Here is a 20993-nt window from a genome sequence, read left to right on the forward strand (position 1 = left end):
TACCTCCTCCCCTATATATATGTGTGTGTGTGTGTGTGTATGTATGTATGTGTATGTGTGTGTGTTGTATTTGTGCTGATAAATAAATAAAGGGAGACTATTATACAACACAAATATAAAAAGGCAACATTAAAAAATAAAATATGGTTTTCTGCCTGGATGGTTTTCTGTAATGAGCCGAAGGACAGAAAGAGGGAGTAGTGAGCTTCCTCCCATATTTGGGCATACCAGGGGTTGTAACACAAATACATATATATATACATATATATATGACACAGAGAAAATCACAGTCTAGTTTGAATGTACTGTATACATATACATGGCGGGAGGGGGGAAGAATCCTGCAAATGGCATAAGGAACAAAGCTGTTACAGACTCTGGAGGTCCTGCTAGAAATACTTCGAAACCTCCTCCTAAGAGGGGAGCAACAGAAACTGTAAAATGGATGTGTGGGGCTCTAACAATGCTTTGGGCTCTAAGCACATAGCGCTCATAAGCAGTATCCTGAATAATGGGAAACGAGCTTCCTACAATCTTCTCCACTGTCCTCACCACTCTCTGAATGGACTTTCTATCTGAGGCACTGCAGGCAATCCTCAACTTATGACTGCCAAACAGTGATTCAGTTCGTTAAAACATTCTCAATCCAGCCTCTATAAAAAGTGGCCAGGACAGAAGGAGAAAGATGTGCTCTCCTCATCCAACACAGGAAATGCAAACACTGGTTTTCACACTTCACTAAAGACGACGTATGAAGAGACCAAGTCAAGGAGGCTAGAAAATTAATGAACAATCAAGGTTTTTAGTTTAATTGCCTGTTTGGCATCCCTATTTTCTTGCATCCCTCGGAGAAACTGCAAGAGAAATTAAACATCTCAAAAAGATATGTGGAAAACTCAGAAATACATTTTACAGTAACTTATTGGAGCAAAGCTGCCCTTCCTGGGTTCCATTTGGCCAATACAGGTAATCCTCAACTTATGACTGCCAAATTTCTGTTGCTAAGCAACAGTTGTTAAGTGAGGTTTGTCCTGTTTTATGACCTTTCTTGCCACAAGCTGTTGGGTGAATCACATTCTTACATTAGTAACATGGTTCTTAAGTGAATACCTTTCCCATTAACTTTGCCTATCAAAAGGTCATGAAAGGTGAACATGTGATCACCCTGGGACATTGTAACAGTGAGAATTAAGAACCAGTTGCCCCGCATCCAAATTTTGATCATGTGACTGTGGGAATGCTGCAATGGTTCTAAGTATGAAAAATGGTCCTAAGTCACTTTTTTCAGTGCTGTTGTAACTTCAAATGGTCACTAAACAAATGGTTGTAAGTCAAGGACTACTGTAACTACCCTATTTTCTCAAAAAATATGTCCTACCCTGAAAGTAAGCCCTAACCCCCCCCACACACAAAATAAGCCCTAATTAAGATCCTGTCAACTCCAGAGTGCATGGGTAAAAATTAAGCCAGGGTGGGGGTGGTGGAGCTGCTTTACTACTTACCTTTGGACAGTTGTAGCCAGCCCTCGCGCATCCCAACACCTGCCTCGCCGGCAGTGGTGGGTTGCAGGTGGTACGCCCCAGTACGGGTGTACCGGTGCCTGCTGGGAGCACCGGGTACCATTCCGGTACGGTGTTCCAAAGGGCCCACCTGCCCGCCCATCTTCCGTACCTGTATTTGAGGTCTTCGGCACTTCCGCGCTTCCGCGCACGGCGCATACAGTGCCTGTACGACACTCCGCTGAGCAGCTAGAGTGTCAAGGAGGCTCGCGGAGGCATCGCAGGAGATAAGGATGCATGCGGTGGACACTGGGCCCCGTTGCATCATACTGGTTGCACCGGGATCCGAAACCCACCACTGCTCGCCGGCCAATTTCTTCTGCAGCCGGCAAGGCTTTTCTGAAGGCCTCTGTAGCCGATAACAAAGCTCTAGATCTGTCCAGAGCTCTGCTATCGGCTGCAGAGACTTTCAGGAAAGCCTTGCATGCTGCAGAAGAAGAAGTTCCTGAAGGCCTCTGATGGCGAAAAGGAGTCCAGGGGTGACACACACAAGTGAGGTTAGCCAGTGGGTGGCATCCCCTGAAAATAAGACCTGGTACCTTTTTGGTGGCAAAAAAAAGATAGGGTCTTAGTTTCGGGGAAATGATACCTGTGATATGACCAACACACAACATAATCACTCACTTCAATGCAAAGAGATGGATCTTAGCTTCATCCCACTTTGGTAAGTTTTTCCCACTTACCAACCGGAGAGCCAATAGTGGGTAAAGCGCCAGGCTAGAAAGCGAGAGAACGTGAGTTCTAGTTCTACCTTAACCATGAAAGTTAAGAATGACTTTGGACCCGTCATTCTCTCTCAGTCCAATTCAACTCATAGGATTATTGTCAGAGGGGAAAATAGGAGGAGGAAGGTATGTTCACTGCCTTGAGTTACTTGTAAACATAATAAAGGTGGGATATAAATAAGCAGACCCCTCTGTCTTCACTGCAACCTCACCTGCCACAGCGTATCAAATTTGGTTCCTTCTTCCACAGAGTATTTCCCTGATTTTCCTTGTTTTATTCGATAGTGATAAACAGTCTTTCCGTATACAAGGGAGAGGGCGTAGCTTCCTTGTTCTTTCTTTTGTCTCAACCTGGTAGGAAAGGGAGAGGTCACTAAATGGACTATTGTAAGTCAATGTACCTGTACTTCATTTTTTTTCAACTCTTTTAGTGTTAAACTAGGTAACGTCATAAACATCAACAGCACTAAGGATATTTTCTAGTTTAGTAATGAAACATCTGTTGCAAGAAAACAACCAAGTTCTGAGAGCACCAAGGAAACTTTACCAAAGGTAAAGGTTCCCCTCACACATATGTGCTAGTTATTCCTGACTCTAGGGGGCAGTGCTCATCTCTGTTTCAAAGCCAGCGCTGTCCAAAGATGTCTCCGTGGTCATGTGGCCGGCATGACTAAATTCCAAACACATGAACCGCTGTTACGTTCCCACCATTTTTACATGCTTTCAAACTGCTAGATTGGTAGAAGCTGGGACAAGCAGTGAAGTGCGGTGAGGTTTATGGCTGGTGAGGCACTGACCCAGTGGTGGGTTTCAAATTTTTTTAGACTTGTGGACTTCAACTCCCAGAATTCCACAGCCAGGCATGCTCAGTTCCGATTTAAAGTGACAGCATTTGTTTTTCTCCTTTGCAAAAGAAGTTTTCTTCTTTCTTTTTCTTTTTCTTCTCCCTTCCCCTCCTTCCTCTCTCTCGCCCTCCCTCCCCCCTCTCTTAAACACACACACACACACACATGCAGAAGTTGGATTGGACTACACACACTTTCCCCCATCCCTGGAAGGATCCAGCCCAGCTTCACTAATTACAGGTTTGAAAAGGCAACGTGGCTCTGCCTGCAATCAAACTACACAAGTGAGCCAGGGTCCTTCCCTCCAGCCTTTACCCAAAGCCCCACACCAGGAGGATGAAGTTTGAATTCCTCCCCCTCCCTCCGACCCACACGTACTTTTTCCAACTGTTTCAGAGAGGATTTCAACTCTGCTCTTGCCTCGGGTCCTCTGAAGAAACCCCGCCCAAACGAGCACCCTCTACTATGAGGCAGGAGAACTGCGTGCCTCACCTACGTCAGGAATTTATAGGCTTTTAACCCTTGCTTAACTCTGCTCAAGTGATCATAAAACGCCTAAAGTCAGACTAGATGAGACATGCAGTTCTCATGCCTCATAGTAGAAGGCACTTTTTTAGAGGCTTTTTTAAACAGTTAAGCAGAGTCATCCACGGTGAGGCAGCAACTAGCTCAGCTTTTTCCTTTTACATTTTTTTTTCTTTTCATGATGACAGTGGTGAGGCTGTGCCTCCCCTGCCTCCCCTGACTGCACGTCACTGGGGACAAGTAACGGGAGCTCACTTCGTTATGTGGCTCTAGGGATTCGAACTGCCAAACCGCCCACCTTTCTGATCGACAAGCTCAGCATCTTAGACACTGAGCCACCACATTATATTGTAACATGCATAACAAGATTACAATATTCTACCAATCAATTATGTCTGCTGCAGGCAAAAACATTTCAGACATACAATTTTAATGTCAGGCTGCAGGAGATAAGATTTTAACATAAAGAGCTGTGGTGGCACAATGGTTAGAATTCAGTATTGCAGGCTACTTCTGCTGCCTGCCGGCTGCCTGCAATTTGGCAGTTCAAATCTCACCAGGCTGAAGGTTGACTCAGCCTTCCATCCTTCCGAGGTGGGTAAAATGAGGACCCAAAATTGTTGAGGGCAATAGGCTGGCTCTATAAAATCACTTAGAGAGGGCTGTAAAGCACTGTAAAGTGGTATATAAGTCTAGGTACTATTGCTATAATGGAGGGCAAAAAGTGAATATTTCACTTTGAAAATATAAGGCTAGATCAGGGGTGGATCCGGCAGTCACTACTGCCGGTTTGCTCATGAGCGCGCTACCCACGCATATGCAGTACAATAAAAATTATTCTGTGCATGCGCAGAAGCAAAAAAACCCAAGATGTTGGCGCCATAGGCACCGCCTGGACAAATGGTTCGGGGGCGTGGCCAGCCTGGGTTGCTGCCACTATCGGTTCGGCTGAACCGGGCCGAACCGGTAGGAACCACCACTGGGCTAGATACATTTGCATTTAAATGCAAACGTAATCAATTTTACTCCCTTCCTTAGGAAGCACTGAGAGATTCTCCATCAAAAAAAGATATACAAGTCTACTTTAGATATGGTGATTTCTCAGTTCAAATTTAATTTCCCGTGAAATGCCTCCAGGCCTGTCGTTCGACTTTCTCAAAATGCCTTGGAACTGGATGCTCTCGGAATATTTGGGACTGTTGACAGAATGAGATTTATTGGACTCCCTAGAAAAACTACTGAGAACCTGCTGCCAAAGCAGTTTTTAGAAAGATGTGACCATTTTTAGAAAACCAGCTCCCTGGTGGTGTAAATAAATATAGTATAAATAGTAATTGTATATATAAAAACAGAGGCACATATTTTCATTACAAATCCTGGTAACTGGTATTTTGAAAAAGCTAATGACAAAGCTGGCTTGGATATTGCCTGATAGTATATTCCAAAATCCTGGAACATCATGGTTTTCTGTAGTAGAAAGTTCCGTTTCTTTTAAACAACTGAAATCTTTAATTGGAATGATTTTAATTGCTAAGAAACGATTATTGAAACACGTTCTAATTTTAAAAGATTATTTTGGCATTTCTCAACTGATTCAAATATATCTTGCAAACCAAAGTATTTTAATGGCTGCAGTTGCACCAATTTTAATGAATGTTTATGCAGTAAATACTGTTTGGGTTTTGTGTACATTAAACATAAAATCAATCATTTATAACAAAGACAGACTAAATCTCTGGTGAGTCTAATCCCTGATGGAACAGAATAGAATGATCTTTTCAACGAGGCAACCCATGAATCAGAATTAATGGGTATCTATTATTCATTAACATCCAATTCATAATGTGTAAACATGACTGACTTAAGCCTTTGGCTGTGGTTTTTTAATCACCTACTAGTGCTGATAACCTAGCATTGCCTAGGTATTTATTTATAGGGGGGAAATGTCAGGACAAATTGTAATTTCTAATGTTGGCTTTTCCCCCTTACCAGAGGTAGCCCCCTTGTGGAGTACTGTGAAGCCGCAATCAAGGCAACTCCACTGCACTGCACAGTAGAAATCATTTTAAGGCACAACAGGCTGTATCATAACAGAACACACACCGAGAGGTTTGGGGGTGTCTTACTCCCCACAGTATTTTTTTCCAGAGAGTAAGTCATCTGTGTACCAAGTTTATTTGAAATTGCTCGAGGTGTTCCAGAGTTATACTGGAACACACACACACACACACACACACACACACACACACACACACACAGCTATTTATATATATATATATATATATATAGAAGATAATTATCTGTTCTGACCCCTACCCCCAGATGCCTGTGAATAAACCAGAACACAGGCTTGGCTGTTTGCCACTGTTTAATTACTGAGATAACAAATCCTTTGGCTGAGGGCCCAGACAACTCACGTTCAATAGAGCAACCCAAATAATTCAAATGAAGCAATGCAGATAGTCCAAACAAACAGACACGGCTAGAATACACAGATAGATATTCTTAACTACTAATTCGAACAGTTGTTTCCTGCAAATGTCCCCTCCCAACGCCTCACCTATAATCTCTCTTGGGAGGGGCCAATCCACAACCACCTGTCCTTAATCATCTTCTCTGAGTTTGCCCACGGAGTTGCTGCTTCCATTTCTCAGCCCTTCTCAATCTAGCATCAGGAACAAACTGCCTTTGATCCTCCCCACTGCTCCATGTCTCAGGCACCTCCTGTGGCCAACCAGCCTCTCTGGCCCCTGCTCTGAGTCTGAACCCTGCACAGGGTCCTCCACATTGTCCAGGGCAGACTCATATGGTTCCTCGCTATCCGAATCCATCAGCAGCTCAACCGGATCCAGCTGGGCCACAACAATTATCCATGGTTGAATTTGGTCTAAAGAATGCAAGCTTTGGTTGAGCTCTACTGCCCTGAGGTTTCATATATTACTTTGCATGTAGTTTGATACATGTAAAGTAAACTTACCACCAGAATTGAGTACCCTCAACTTACCACCAGAATTGAGCCCAAAATGTCTGGTGTTAAGCAAGGCACTTGTTAAAGGAATTTTGCCATTTTATAAGTGTTCTGGCCACTGTTGCTAAGTGAATCACTGCAATTAAGTTAGTATCATAGTTGTTAGGTGAATCTGCCTTCCCCGTTGACTTTCCTTGTCAGAAGGTGGCAAAAAGTGATCCCATGACCCCAGAATGTTTTGTCACGGTTGTTAAACAAGTCAGCATGGTTGTTAAATGAATCATGTGGTTGTTCAGTGAATCCACCTTCCCACATTGACTTCGCTTGTCAGAAGCTGGCTGGGAAGGTTGCAAATGCTGATCACATGATCCCAGGATGCTGAAACCATTGCAAATATACATCACAGTTGCCAAGCACCCAAATTTTGATCACGTGACTTTGGGGATTCTGAGACAGTTGCAAGTGTGAGGACAAATCATAAGCTACTTTTTCAGCACCGTTGTAATTCTGAGCGGTCAATAAATAGAATGGCTTTAAGTCAAGGACTGTCTATAGCCAAGACTCCCAAAATGTAAAATTATAGGATAGAATAGAGCTGGAAAGGACCTTGGAGGTCTTCTAGTCCAGCCCCCTGCTCAGGGAAGAGAACATATACCATCTCAGACAAGTGACTGTCCAGTCTCTTCTTAAAAACCTACAGTGATGGAGTGCCCACTGTTTCTGAAGGCAAGCTGTTCCACTGGTTAATTGTCTTTAAATTGTCTTGGATATTTTATTTAATCTTTCTTTTAACTTTTGTAATATGTGTTCTTATGTTGTACGCCGCCCTGAGTCCTCTGGGAGAAGGGCGGCATATAAGTCCAATAAACCTAAAACTAAACCTAAAGGTAAAGGTTCCCATCGCACATATGTGCTAGTCGTTCCCGACTCTAGGGGGTAGTGCCCATTTCCGTTTTAAAGCCAAAGAGCCAGTGCTGTACGAAGACATCTCCGTGGTTATGTGGCCGGCATGACTAAATGCCGAAGGAGCACAGAACGCTGTTACAGTACCTTCCCGCCAAAGGTGGTTCCTATTTTTCTACTTGCATTTTTATATGCTTTCGAACTGCTAAGTTGGCAGAAGCTCGGACAAGTAACAGGAGCTCACTCCGTTATGCAGCACTAGGGATTCGACCCACCGAACTGCCGACCTTTCTGATTGACAAGCTCAGCATCTTAGCCACTGTGCCACCGCATCCCTACTGTGTACAAATTGTGCAAATGTGTATCTTAAATATGAATATGAAACTGTAGGGAGTGGAGAGAAAAATATTTCTCCAAGAACTAAAGGTGATTTTTTTTCCCCCTGCATCCTTAAATGCTTACAGGAATTTCCCATCAGGCTGTGCTCCTGAGTAGAGCCGGCTCTCAGCTTGCTCCCGGGAGATGGACCCATGGTACCAAGGCATTTTTTCATGAGCTGTGGTGGCCAGGAGCTTCTCCACTTGAGGTGCTTGGCTTATGATTGCTACTTCAAGATTTTCTCCCTATAAAAATAAAGAAGAGTGGAAGAGAAATTACCCTTTGAATTTTTGGGAATTATTAAAACATGGGAGATAAGTAACAACTGAATGGAAACTTTGCTTTTTTTCCAGCCTAAAGTATATTTGGATAAATTGATAAATTTCAATCTTGTCTTTTTCTCAGCAATCTGAATTCAAAAAGTTGGAGGAGGAATGTATAGTTCCTAGAATATCCTTTCCTCTTTTGCATTCAACTGAATTAAATTGTAGAATTTAAACTGCAAATTTTAGGGTTTGGGGTAAATTAGTTTTGACCTGAAATATTCTTCTATGTTGTGCCCCACCCAGTGGTGGGTTTCAAAAATTTTTAGATCCTCTTCTGTAGGTGTGGCATGCTTTGTGGGAGTGGCTTGCCTGCCATGTGACTGGGTGGGAGTGGCTTGCCAGTCATATGACTGAGTGGGAATGGCTTGGCAGTCATGTGACTGGGTGGGCGTAGCCAACTTGTAAAATGTGGTAAAACCCATTTAACAACGCTCTTGCTTAGCAACCAAAATGTTGGCTCAGAAACTCTGGCATTTGAAGCACGCATGTCTTAAAGCTATCAAGTTACAAGACCCTCGCACCCTTAACCCTTTAGAAAAAAAAACCCCAGGGTGTTCAAACTTGACAGCTTTAAGACTTGTAGACTTCAACTCCCAGAATTCTTCCTCCAGTCATGTTGGCTCAGGAACTCTGGCATTGAAGTGTGCAAGTCTTAAAGCTATCAAATTACAAGACCCTTGTACCCCTAACCCTTTAGAAAAAAAACCTCAGGGGTGTTCAAACTTGACAGCTTTGTGGACTTTAAGGTTTAGATAGGACTCTTAGAGGCGGGCGGGGCGATTGGGGAGCCAGCCAATCAGTGAGCAGTGGGCGGGGCAAGCGTGGTGCGGATGGGCAGGGGAGGGAGCTGAAACCGGTTCTAAATGGCACGGTAGATTTGTGGAACCTCTTCTATAGAAGAGGTTAGAAGTGGCAGAAACTCACCCCTGGCTCCACTCCTCACCCCACCTCCAAGTACATGGATTGTATTCATGTTACCATGGGGATTTTGTGACAGTCGTAAGGGCTGTCATAAGTCACTTCTTTCAGCGCTGTCATAATTTTGAAGAGTTGCTGAATAAATAGTCATAAGTGAAGGACTACCTGTACCATTGCAGCTGGGCTTGGCAAATGTTGCCCCTCTGGAAGGATTTACTGGAAGGAAGCATCCTAAATTTTTTGACTACCTGAAATGGCTCATAACCAATGGTGAAATTCATTTTTTTTACTACCGGTTCTGTGGGCATGGCTTGTGGGCATGGCAGGGGAAAAGAATACTGCAAAATCCCCATTCCCTCCCCACACCTGGGAGAAGGATATTGCAAAATCTCCATTCTCACCCCACTCTGGGGCCAGCCAGAGTGGTATTTGCTGGTTCTCTGAACTACTCAAAATTTCCGCTACCCGTTCTCCAGAATCTGTCAGAACCTGCTCAATTTCACCCCTGCTCATAACAGTTATTTCACTATTTTAATTGATTACTAGATCCTCATATTCAAACACAGCTGCTGTTCATTAAAACAGCCATGTTGTTTTTTTCAAATTCAGAAACCTGAAAAAAGACATAGAGGCTTTAATAGGTAGCAGAGAGAAATTGAGCTCGTATGACTTTCAAAATCATTTTCAAGATGTGCATAGCCCTTGTGGTGTATGGCTGTCTGTCTGTCTGTCTGTCTGTGTAACTCTCTCTCTCCCTCTCTCTCCCTCTCTCTCTCCCCTCTCCCTTTGTGTGTGTGTGTGGGGGGGGTATGTATATGTGTGTATACTGTAACATAAAATATAACATTACTGGGAATTTATTTTTGTCAACAAGTGATTGATTTTGTAAGCCATCTCTAAGGGAAATTGTGTAACATATAAAAAGAAAGACATTGCCTAATGAAAAATAAAATCAAAACGATGCTCATACCTCCAAGTTCCACGTTTGCCGGACGTATTCGCGGACCATATTCTCCCGAATGTTGTCAAAAATCCCCGGCTGGGGCTCCAGGCTATTAGGACGGGTGCAAGGCTTCCGCAAAGGACAGCAAAGTCCATCTGGATCCTTGGAATAAAATTCGCAGAGCTCTTCGGGGCCACAGTGGGCTTTCCCTCCAGAGATGGCAAAAGTCCCGTTCATCTGACGCTCGATGGCATAATGGTAGAACTGGAGTTTGTGCACCACCGAGAGGACGTAGCCGCCAAGATTGCGAAGGCACTGCCGCAGCAAGAACAGCCCATCCGACATCCCTGCCAGCTTGAGATGGTCTTCTGCATCAGCCCGGGAGATGCTGCCAAAGTAGAAAGGCAGGTGGGCGGCTGGATTGGGCATCTGGAGAGCGTTGCTGGTTCCACCACAATGTGCTGTAGTTTAAAGATGTCTAAAAGAAAAAGGTGAATATCATGATTAACAAAAAAAGAAAATATATACCTTAGTTTCCTTTGGACAAAAATGATACAATTGTGAAGTTCCCAGAAGATTACCTAATTAACTAACAATCTTCAGAAACAGATTAGCTGGTAGAAAGAGGACAGTAGCAAAATAAGTATGCTCTTATCTATCATTCTTGGATTATTTACCTTTAAAAAAACCAACACCACATCTCAGAAAGCTGCTGTCCCTGCAAATCCTTGAAGGCTGAATGATAGATGCGTATGGGAGTTTTGAGGGTTAAGAACTGGGGAGGATGGAGTAAAAATGTAAGGTTAGAGTTATTTCTATATTCTCATACTTCTGTTTGATGAGTTCCAATGGACAAAACTGGAGGAAGAAGAGGGGGAAGTGGAGGAAGAGGGGAGGGGGACGAGGGAGGGGGAGGAGGAGGAGGAGAAAGAAGAAAAAGGAGAAGGAGGAGAAGAAGAAAAAGAAGGAGGAGGAGGAGAGGAAGAGGAGGAGGAGGAAGAAGAGGAGGAGGAGGAAGAAGAAGGAGAAGGAGAAGAAGAAGAAGAAGGAAGAGAAGAAAGAAGAAAGAAGAAAGAAGAAAGAAGAAAGAAGAAGTAATTGTTGTTATTTATTGTCTTACTGTTCAGTGAGAAAATGGTGGACAGACTCAAACTCCTAAACCACCGAAAGACTTTAAAGAACCTGGTTTAAGCATAACCGGCTTGTTAGGACCTGCACACTCTTACCTCATCACCATCCGGTCCTAAAACCCAAAGTATTTTTTTTTCTCTTCTTTTCAAAGTCAAAACAGCCATTTGTGACATTCTTAAGCAGGAAATTGTGGCAGGAAACCAGCCAGGGATGGCTGCAAGTAAACAGAGCAGGTAGATTGTGTCTTGGTGGGTGTCAGGATTATGCCCCCCTAAAGAAAAGCATTTCACGCATTCTATATACCGAAAATACATTGAAAAAAATGTTAATTGTTGCGGTGAAGGAATCTTCAGGCAAAAGCAAAGGTGTACAGATACTTTAAAATCTCAGTAACAGTTTGTATTATTTGCCGATGTGTTTGATCTGGATGGTAAAATGTAAAAAGGACTGTCTTGTTAAATAAGATTAAAACACCCCAGTTGTAACAGCAGGCAAAGCACAGAACTAGAGAAACAACAATATCTTCCCTCTTTTGCACCGAGTCTCTTGTATTTAGGCTGCTCTGTTCATGCAGGTTCTATGCTGCAACTGCTGTATAGACATTTTCCATCTATCTAAATCCCTGTAAAGTAGCAGACACGGTGGCTCAGTGGCTAAGACACTGAGCTTGTCGATCAGAAAGGTCGGCCGTTCGGCAGTTCGAATACCTAGCACCGCGTAGCAGAGTGAGCTCCCGTTACTTGTCTCAGCTTCTGCCAATTTAGCAGTTCAAAAACTTCTAAAAATGCAAATAGAAAAATAGGGATCTCCTTTGGTGGGACGGTAACAGCATTCCATGCACCTTCGGCGTTTAGTCATGCCGGCCACATGACCACCGAGATGTCTTCAGACAGCGCTGGCTCTTCTGCTTTGAAACTGAGTTGGGCACCGCCCCCTAGAGTCGGGAACGACTAGCACATATGTGCGAGGGGAACCTTTACCTTTTTAAAGTAGCAAAATGCAATCACTTTGAATAAAAGCCCCATACATAAGTAGACTTCTGCTGTATTGGCACAAGTATCTGTGCAATCCTAAAAAAAAAAATATTCCGGCAGAGGCCAACCCATAGTGCTCTTTGGAATTTCATAAATTATTGTAGGCAAAAATTCCCTCTTGTTTTGTTTTAAATGCCAATAGACACTGCCGATTTTATTCCGTTAAAATGGAGAGGAAAAAAGAGCTTTGTGCATCTCTCAGATTTTTTTTTTTTTTTTTTTTGCAGCTTATTGTGCTGGGCAAGCAATTTTGTTTCCTCAGCCACAAATAAAGATTTTCTTCAATGTATTTGCTTATATTTTACTTACATTCTACCTCCTCCATTATTTCCCAGAAACTCTATCCAATATATTCTATCTATGATGCCTTATCCATTGTAACAAAGATGTAGTCAATCAACAACAGATACTGAGGAATCGTTGAAAGGTCAAGGAATGCTTATCTTCTCAAATTAAAATTCTTTAAGCAAACATCTGTCTCAACTTCATCCACAAATCTTACATCCCATGGTTCAGACATGCCCTGGTAACTCCTTTGTAAGACTCCTTCCTTCCTTCCTTCCTTCCTTCCTTCCTTCCTTCCTTCCTTCCTTCCTTCCTTCCTTCCTTCCTTGACATACAGCTGGTCCTCAGGTTATGACCATAATTGAACCAGAATTTCAGGTGCTAAATTATGTAAGTCATTAAGCAAGACATCACATGACCAAACCCAATTTTACTACCATTTTTACTATGGTTGTTAAGCAGACACTTTAAAAATCCACTATCCTAAAATTCCTGGAGCGTTATGGAAAATTCTGAATTCTGGGGATGAAATCACAGGTGGGTTGCTCCTGATTTGGCCCGATCGGGTGAACCAGTAGTAGCGGCAGTGGGAGGCTCTGCCCACCCACCCAGACGCTTCTGCGCATGCACAAAAGCAGGACGTGAGCGCGCCTGAACCAATAGTAAAAAAAATGGCAATCCACCACTGGATGAAATATAGAATGAACCTGTTCTCCCCCATGGTGTGGGTCTCACTAGTTCTTCAAATATTCAAGCATACCTAATGGTACCCAAACAAACCAGGTTTTTTAAAAAAATTGTTTGTTTGTTTGTATATCAAATTTAGAATGCCCATCTCAGTCACAGGGCAATTCTGAGCTGCCTGCAATGAAAACGTAAAAATATTAAATATTTATCCTCACTTTGCTGAGTATAAGATTAAGAGGGATCTCGTAGGACGTTGTCCCACAGAACCCATACTGGAATTAAAGAGGGAGTTTTAAACACCAAAGGGAAGCAGTTTGGCAGTTCAAATCCCTAGCGCTGCGTAACAGAGTGAGCTCCCATTACTTGTCCCAGCTTCTGTCAATCTAGCAGTTCGAAAGCACGTAAAAATGCAAGTAGAAAAATAGGAACCACCTTTGGTGGGAAGGTAATGGCATTCTGTGCACCTTTGATGTTTAGTCATGCCGTTCACATGACAACAGAGACATCTTCAGACAGCGCTGGCTCTTCGGCTTTGAAACAGAGATGAGCACCGCCCCCTAGAGTCGGAAACAACTAGCACATATGTGCAACGGGAACCCTTACCTTTAAACAGCATCAGGGCGGAGTCTGATTAGAAGAAAATTGCTAAGGAGAAATTGTAATGACTAGCAGCTAAAATAAAACAATTGGGTGAGATAGGTATAGAATCATAGAACTGTATGGTTGGAAGGGACCTTGGAGGTCTTCTCATCCAACCCTTATTCGAGCAGGAGATCATATGCCATTCTGGACATGTGGTTGTCCATTCTCTGCTTGAAAGCCTCCAGCGATGGAGCATCCAGAACTTCAGGAGGCAAGAGGTCCCACTGATTAATTAACCTGGATCATTAGTTTTTAATAAAAATCTTACATGGGTTGGGGAACCTGAGTTGGATTTGTTTGTGAGCATTTCTTGGGTGGTTTGCCCTCCCTCCCCAAAATGGTTTGGACCCTACCTGAAAAAGAATGCTTAAGAAATGTGCCACTGTAGGACCTTTCTATTTAAGCCAGAAAGCTCTCAATAGAGCTGAAGATGACAGAAGGGAAGAAGATTAAAGATTTACTCAGAAAGAAAACCAAGCAGACAATAAACTGCCCATCTCATTGATGAAGCGATACTGGCCAGTATAACATCAGAAATAGTTGCAGCATTTATGTTTCGCATCAGTTATGCCCTTTCCTGGATAGGGAGGTTCTCCACTTTGTCACTCATACCCTGTATCTCCCATGTGGAATATTGCAATGCAGGCAACACAGAGCTACCCTTGAAAAGTATTGGGAAGCTTCAGCTGGTACAAAATGCAAACAGTCTTGGACGCCCAAAGTATGGTACATGTAACCCCTCTGCTGCATGAGTTGCATTGGTTGCCAACCTTCTTCTGAATCTAATTCAAGGTGTTTACTATGAGCTTTACTACAGCAGACTTGTGAGGCGTGCACCTCGTTGGAGAATGTGATTTATGACACAGACTGAAGGGAGGGAAGAAACGGGCAAAGTTCATCCATAATTAAAATGAGGTCAGATCTGACTGCAATGGGGTATTGCCGAAATGGTGTTCCTAATAAATGACTGGATTTCTTTTGAAACTTGGCTTGAGGCTCATGAATTAATTAGGGCATATTTTGGAAACCTGACACCCTACATGCAGAGTGGGTTGCTCCCGGTTCAGCCCAATTCAGCCAAACTGGTAGTGGGGCCAGGGGGAGGCTCCACAGAAGTATTGCGTGTGAGCATGAGCGAAACGGTAGTAAACCGGTTAGTAACCACCACTGCCTATATGGCATAGGCCAGGTTATCTACAGAACTGTTTTGGCCCGCCAGCCGCCAGCAGAGCTGGAAGTGGAGTCAGACAATGAGGAGGTTGGGGAGGAACATGGACCAGTCCTGGAGGCTGGGGAAGGCTCTGACGAGCGCTCTGCATAGGAGGCAGTGATGGGGCCGAGGCTGTCTGGCAGTGATTAGGTGCCTATGGAGCTAGATAGCAGTGAGGCAGAGGAATAGCTAGAGCCTGTTCCAGTAGTGGGTTCCTGCCAGTTTTAACCTCTTCTATAGAAGAGTTCCACAAATCTACAGTGCCGTTTAGAACCGGTTCCAGCTCCCTCCCCCTGCCCGTCCGCACATCATCAAAATGAAGAGCGAGAGGAGGAATTCCGGGAGTTGAAGTCCACAAGTCTTAAAGCTGTCAAGCTTGAACACCCTTGGGTTTGTTTTTCTAAAGGGTTAGGGGTGCAAGGGTCTTGTAACTTGACAGCTTTAAGACTTGCACTTCAATGCCAGAGTTCCTGAGCCAACATTTTGGTTGCTAAGCAAGAGCGTTGTTAAGTGAGTTTCACCACATTTTACAAGTTGGCCACACCCACCTGGTCACATGGCCAGCAAGCCACTCCCACAAAGCAGGCCACACCTACAGAAGAGGTTCTAAAAAAAATTGAAACCCACCACTTCTCCAAGCTAACAGGTTACCAAACCTAATAGACCTTATTCAACTTGAGAATCTTCTTAGACAGTGAAAAAATGAGAAAAGCAGCTTTATCACTGGGATGCAGCTAAGGATAATTGAAGCCTATCATACTCATGATATAAATCATAGAAATGCAGCGTAGAAAAGGGGTTGCTTTTCCTAAGAAAGCTGAAAATAGTTACCTGAAAATTCAACCTTTAGGGAAAAAAGCAAATTAAAAAAAACATTTAAAAATTTAGGTCATTGGAATAGAGCACTTTCTAAAATTTACACTATTTATGTGGTATATAAAACAAATTGAAATAAATTTGGGAGTCATAAACTATAGTTCAATCAATTCAGGAAATTGTAGGGCAAGGTGGGGGGGGTGTTCTGAGATATTCCTACCTCTCTTAAGGAGGATGCCTCATTTATAAATGGCACAATACTCCGGCACAGAAAAGTTACAAAACCACATGCTTCCCAAATGTTTGGAAAAGCGATGGACAAAAAGGAACTTATTTACATCTTTGATAGGAAAACCCTAAAATAAAAGTCTTTTGGGATAATAAGATACAAGAAATAATTAACTCTAGACAACATACTAAAAAGCAGAGACATCACCCTGCCAACAAAAGTGCGTATAGTCAAGGCTGTGGTTTCCCCAGTTGCAATGTATGGCTGTGAAAGTTGGACCATAAGAAAGGCTGAGCACCAAAGAATGGAGGCCTTTGAATTATGATGATGGAGAAGACTCCTGCGAGTCCCTTGGACTGCAAGGCGATCCAACCAGTCAGTCCTAGGGGAGATCAACCCTGACTGTTCTTTAGAAGGTCAGATCCTGAAGAGGAAACTCAAATACTTTGGCCACTGAATGAGAAGGAAGGAGTCACTGGAGAAGAGCCTAATGTTGGGAAAGATGGAGGGCAAAAGAAGAAGAAGGGGACGACAGAGAATGAGGTGGCTGGATGGAGTCACTGAAGCAGTCGGCGTGAGCTTAAATGGACTCCAGGGGATGGTAGAGGACAGGAAGAGGATGGTAGAAGAACGTTGTTGTCCATGAGATCACGATGGGTCGGACACAACTTCACAACTCAAAACAATTATTTGTAGCTGAAGTAAATTTAAGTTTGTTATCTATCTGTTCAGGGTTACGTTTGAGAACTATATGAAGGCATAAGTTAGCTACTTTGCTGACAGCAGCCAAATAGTCAATAACTCACTGTTAGAAATCAAATTCTTCCTCATCCCTTGACAAATAGTTAAATAAACTCTGGCATTTGATACCTGTGAAAAATTAACACCCAAAAGGAGACAATTTTAAGAATATGCATACCCCCTCCCCCTTCCATTTTTAAGCCTTATGGCATTCTCGTAACAACGCAAAACGAAAAAGAAAGACGACCACTAAACCACAAATAAGCCACGGTTTGGAGTAAATGAAAAATGGTCCTTGATCATTACAGGTTCCCTTGTCAAATGTTATCAAAAAGAGACCCAGAATTCAGAATGAGAAATGGAACTGAAGTTTAGCAGGCGCTAACCTTTTGCTTCATCTCCAGATAATCTTACCTGATTTCAAAGAACGGGTAGACAACGGTGTGATTCTCCGAGTGCCTTCCTTCAGACTGTTTCTTCTTTTCACAGAGCCAATAAATAAATTTTAAAAACCGTGCAGTTAGAGATGCTCTCTGTCTCACAGCAGAACAGCAGAAGTTTGGGTGGCCATGTGGGCAGAACGGAGCTGTTTGCCCTCAAAAAGCAGAGTGCACTTGTGACATCACTGAGAGGCTTCACTTTCAAGTGAAAACCTGATTTCCTCTTTACTAAGGCAGGAAAATTTTGAAAGGAGCAAATTTAGATGAATGCAAACGGAATTTGTGATGCTCTGAAGAATACAATTGTCACCCAAAAACACATTTGTCATTTCCTTTACCTACAGGGCATCTGTACTTAGTCAGAGCTGCTCAGCAGGCTAAAATTCAACTGGTGGAGCCATTGATATCCTGCCTGCTCTGAAAAACAACCAGTCTTTGTTCCTGACTGCCAGATCACTATGGAAGATTTTTATTCAATTTATGTGATTCTTATCTCACTATCCAAAGATGACTTGTTTATGGATGCTTGGCAGCTGTTCCTAAGAGCAAGGATTCACTCAAATTCTTTTGCTTCTTAAAAAAAAGAACACATTTAAAAAAATCAAACTATCAGTATAAGTTATATATAGATTTTGAAATTGTTAGAGGGTGAGTTGAAATAGAGACTGATATGGATGCACACAGCATCCTATAAACTAGGTAGACATTTATGCATTATTAAGATACAAGGGTAGACTTATGCTAAGATATAGTGCAAAATGAGGCTAAGCCAATATTTCATAAACCACACCAAATGAGATATGCAGAACATATTAAGGCAAACAATGATTTGCAAACTGTAGCGGTTGAATTCATACAGGACACTAATCCAAAACTAGACAAGCCCTATTATGGTTAAGTACAGTGGTGGGAGTCAATTTTTTTTACTACCGGTTCTTTGGGTGAGGCTTGGTAGGTGTGGCATTGTTTGGTGGGCGTGGCTTGGTGGGTGTGGCAGGGGAAGGATACTGTAAAATCACCATTCCCTGCCCACTCCAGGGGAATGATACTGCAAAAATCTCTATTTCCTCCCAATCAGCTGAGACTCGGAAGGCAGAGAATAGGTGAGGGCGTGGCCAGCCAGAGGTGGTATTTACCGGTTCTCCGAACTACTCAAAATTTCCACTACTGGTTCTCCAGAACTGGTCAGAACCTGCTGAATACCACCTTTGGTTAAGTATGTTGTACAAACTCAGCCTCAATTACAGACTCTGTTATACTGTACACTAAAGCATAGTTTAATCATCAGAATAAAGGGACATAGTACATTGTACTAAGTTGTCACCTTTGCTGGGTTTGTATAATACAATTAGCTGATCACCCAGCGTTGCCTGGGTATTTATTTATCCTAATCCTGTATTAGCCAGGAAAAGCCCTGATTTCGGTGACAATTAGTCCCACCATCAAGGGACTTTCTATAATCAATGAGGCACATAGTGACATCTTTTGTGTATTCTATAAGCCATCTCAAATATCAACATGCTTCAGTAACAATGTCTTATGCTCCTTTCAAAAGCTAGCTTGAATATCTCTCTTTCCATGTCTGGATCTAATCTGCAATGAATGATCCTAGCATAGCCCCAGCACATAGAAAGATGCCTGAGTAGGAGATGTAATTGTGTCTGTTTGGGGAGGAAGGGAGGAAGGAAGGAAGGAAGGAAGGAAGGAAGGAAGGAAGGAAGGAAGGGAGGGAGGGAGGGAGGGAGGGAGGGAGGGAGGGAGGGAGGGAGAGGAGGGAGGGAGGGAAGGAAAGAAGGATATCTAAAGATGCCTGAGTAGGAGATGTAATTGTGTCTGTTTGGGAAGGAAGGAAGGAAGGAAGGAAGGAAGGAAGGAAGGAAGGAAGGAAGGAAGGAAGGAAGGAAGGAAGGAAGGAAGGAAGGAAGGAAGGAATTATTTGGTTTCAGAAGAGTCGGGATTTAGATTTTAAAAACTCCTTCTTTGGGCCACTAGAGGGAGCATGCTGCTTCTCTTTGACCTAACATTGTTAAGTACTGTATAAATGCTTAACTTTCAAAAATACTATAGGCGGTCCACAAGTTACAACAGCAATTGGGACAAGAATTGCCGTGCTAAGTCACAGATGCCAAGTGATGTAGTAAAACATATCATCATGTGAATGGGCCACATAGCAACAGGAGTTCTGGCAGTTCCAGTTGCCATTGTTCACAGCAAGGACTGTGTGGGTTGTTAGGTGAGGGCCTCGCTTGGCCACAGCTTTCGACTTCCTGTTGGCTTCCCCATTGACTTTGCTTGTGGGAAGTTGGCAGAGAAATCGCGATCGTGTGACCACGGCTCACTGTGATGTTATAATTGCGAGTTGGGTTCTGGGGACCTTGATCATAATCATTTAACCACACAGACAATGCAACAGCCAAACTCTAGGACCAGTCATAAGTCCCCCTTGTTCAGCACTGTTGCAACTCTGAATGGTTGCTGCACAAGTAGTCTTAACTATGGGACTACCTGTAGTAAAGTTTTTAATCTCCTTTACTAAAGTGGGTTTATTTGTTTCTCTTAAAGAAGCTTAATCTGCAGGAAGTTTTAGGTGTGCTATATTAATTTAAGACAGCAGTGCGCTTGTGCTTGCATGCAAAGCTCCATTTGACCACAGGTCATGCAAGTGGAGCTTTGTGCATGCATTGCTCATCGCTGCCACGGCCCGGTTTGAAACAAGACGCAGCCTGGCGATGGAAGACTCCTGCTGTAAAGTATTAGGGGCAGGCTTCAAAAATTTTAGCATGGGGCTCTCTGCCCGGTTGCTGGATGGGCATGGCGTAGTCAGCCACCAGCACCACGGCATGGGGGCGTTTGTGCCCTGCCCAGCCTCTAGAGGCTTTTCTCAAGCCTCCGGGAGGGTGAAAATGGCCTCCCCAGGCACCAGAGGCCCTTCCTGAACTTCCAGTAGGTCCGTTTTTCGCCCTCCCTGAGCCTCCGCCTGCACTCTGCACTTACCTGCAAAAGGGGCACGTGGGGACTCCTGGGAGGGAAGGGGAGGGTTGGGCGGGGCCAGCCAGGAATGGGATATGGGGGTTCTCCAAACTGCACAGAATCTTAGCTAGAGATTCTCCAAACCCCCTGCGAACTCCCAGCAGCCCACCCCTGATTATGGGACAGTATATAAGTGTATGTGCTTTTGCAAGTTCTACTTAGTAAAAGACAATCAGATGATCGTGGCTGCCATCTTGCCACATTTACCCCCATCCCCCCCCCCCAGTGGGCTATTTTTCATAGTGAAGCTCTGACCTATCTCTCTAAGACTAAGTCCAGCATACAGACATGAAAACATTGTACCTCCATTATAACAACCACAATCAAAGCACCAACCTTTTTTTCTATATGTGCATCACCATGCTTGGAAAAATGGCGGAGGCTTTGATTGCCTGATTGTGGCTGCCAACCATGATCTTATTTTGACCCCACTCCACGCCAGTGGATGTCCCTCTTTACCAGTATCTGCAAGCAGCGGTCGAAAAAGGCAAGATGGCGGTTGGGGCTGTGGGATGATGCTTCCACCCATTCGGGATGTGTCAAATGGTTGGGGCATTGCTTGTGCCGCTGTGGGAGTTATCTGGTGTTTCTGACTTTCCCCGTACAAGTAATCCTTGAATTCTGACCATAATTGAACCCAGTTGTGGGTTTCAAAATT

At 43.5% G+C, this 20993-nt stretch overlaps 1 protein-coding gene across 1 annotated transcript in view; it reads right to left on the minus strand.

Annotated features, from left to right (window-relative positions):
* The window catches only part of ZAP70 (zeta chain of T cell receptor associated protein kinase 70), a 38771-nt gene extending 21321 nt beyond the window's left edge, over window positions 1-17450 (minus strand). The window contains exons 1-4 of the mRNA XM_081959102.1: window positions 17280-17450; window positions 10118-10568; window positions 7988-8148; window positions 2497-2635 (exon numbers count right to left, since the gene is read on the minus strand). Of these exons, the coding sequence (XP_081815228.1) occupies window positions 2497-2635; window positions 7988-8148; window positions 10118-10519 (702 nt within the window). The 5' untranslated portion in view covers window positions 10520-10568; window positions 17280-17450. The remainder of the gene's footprint in view (window positions 1-2496; window positions 2636-7987; window positions 8149-10117; window positions 10569-17279) is intronic.
* Between the last annotated feature and the right edge of the window lie 3543 nt (window positions 17451-20993).

Source organism: Natrix helvetica (genome assembly GCF_964273705.1).
Source record: "Natrix helvetica genome assembly, chromosome: 1".
In the NCBI taxonomy this organism is placed as follows: Eukaryota; Metazoa; Chordata; class Lepidosauria; order Squamata; family Natricidae; genus Natrix; species Natrix helvetica.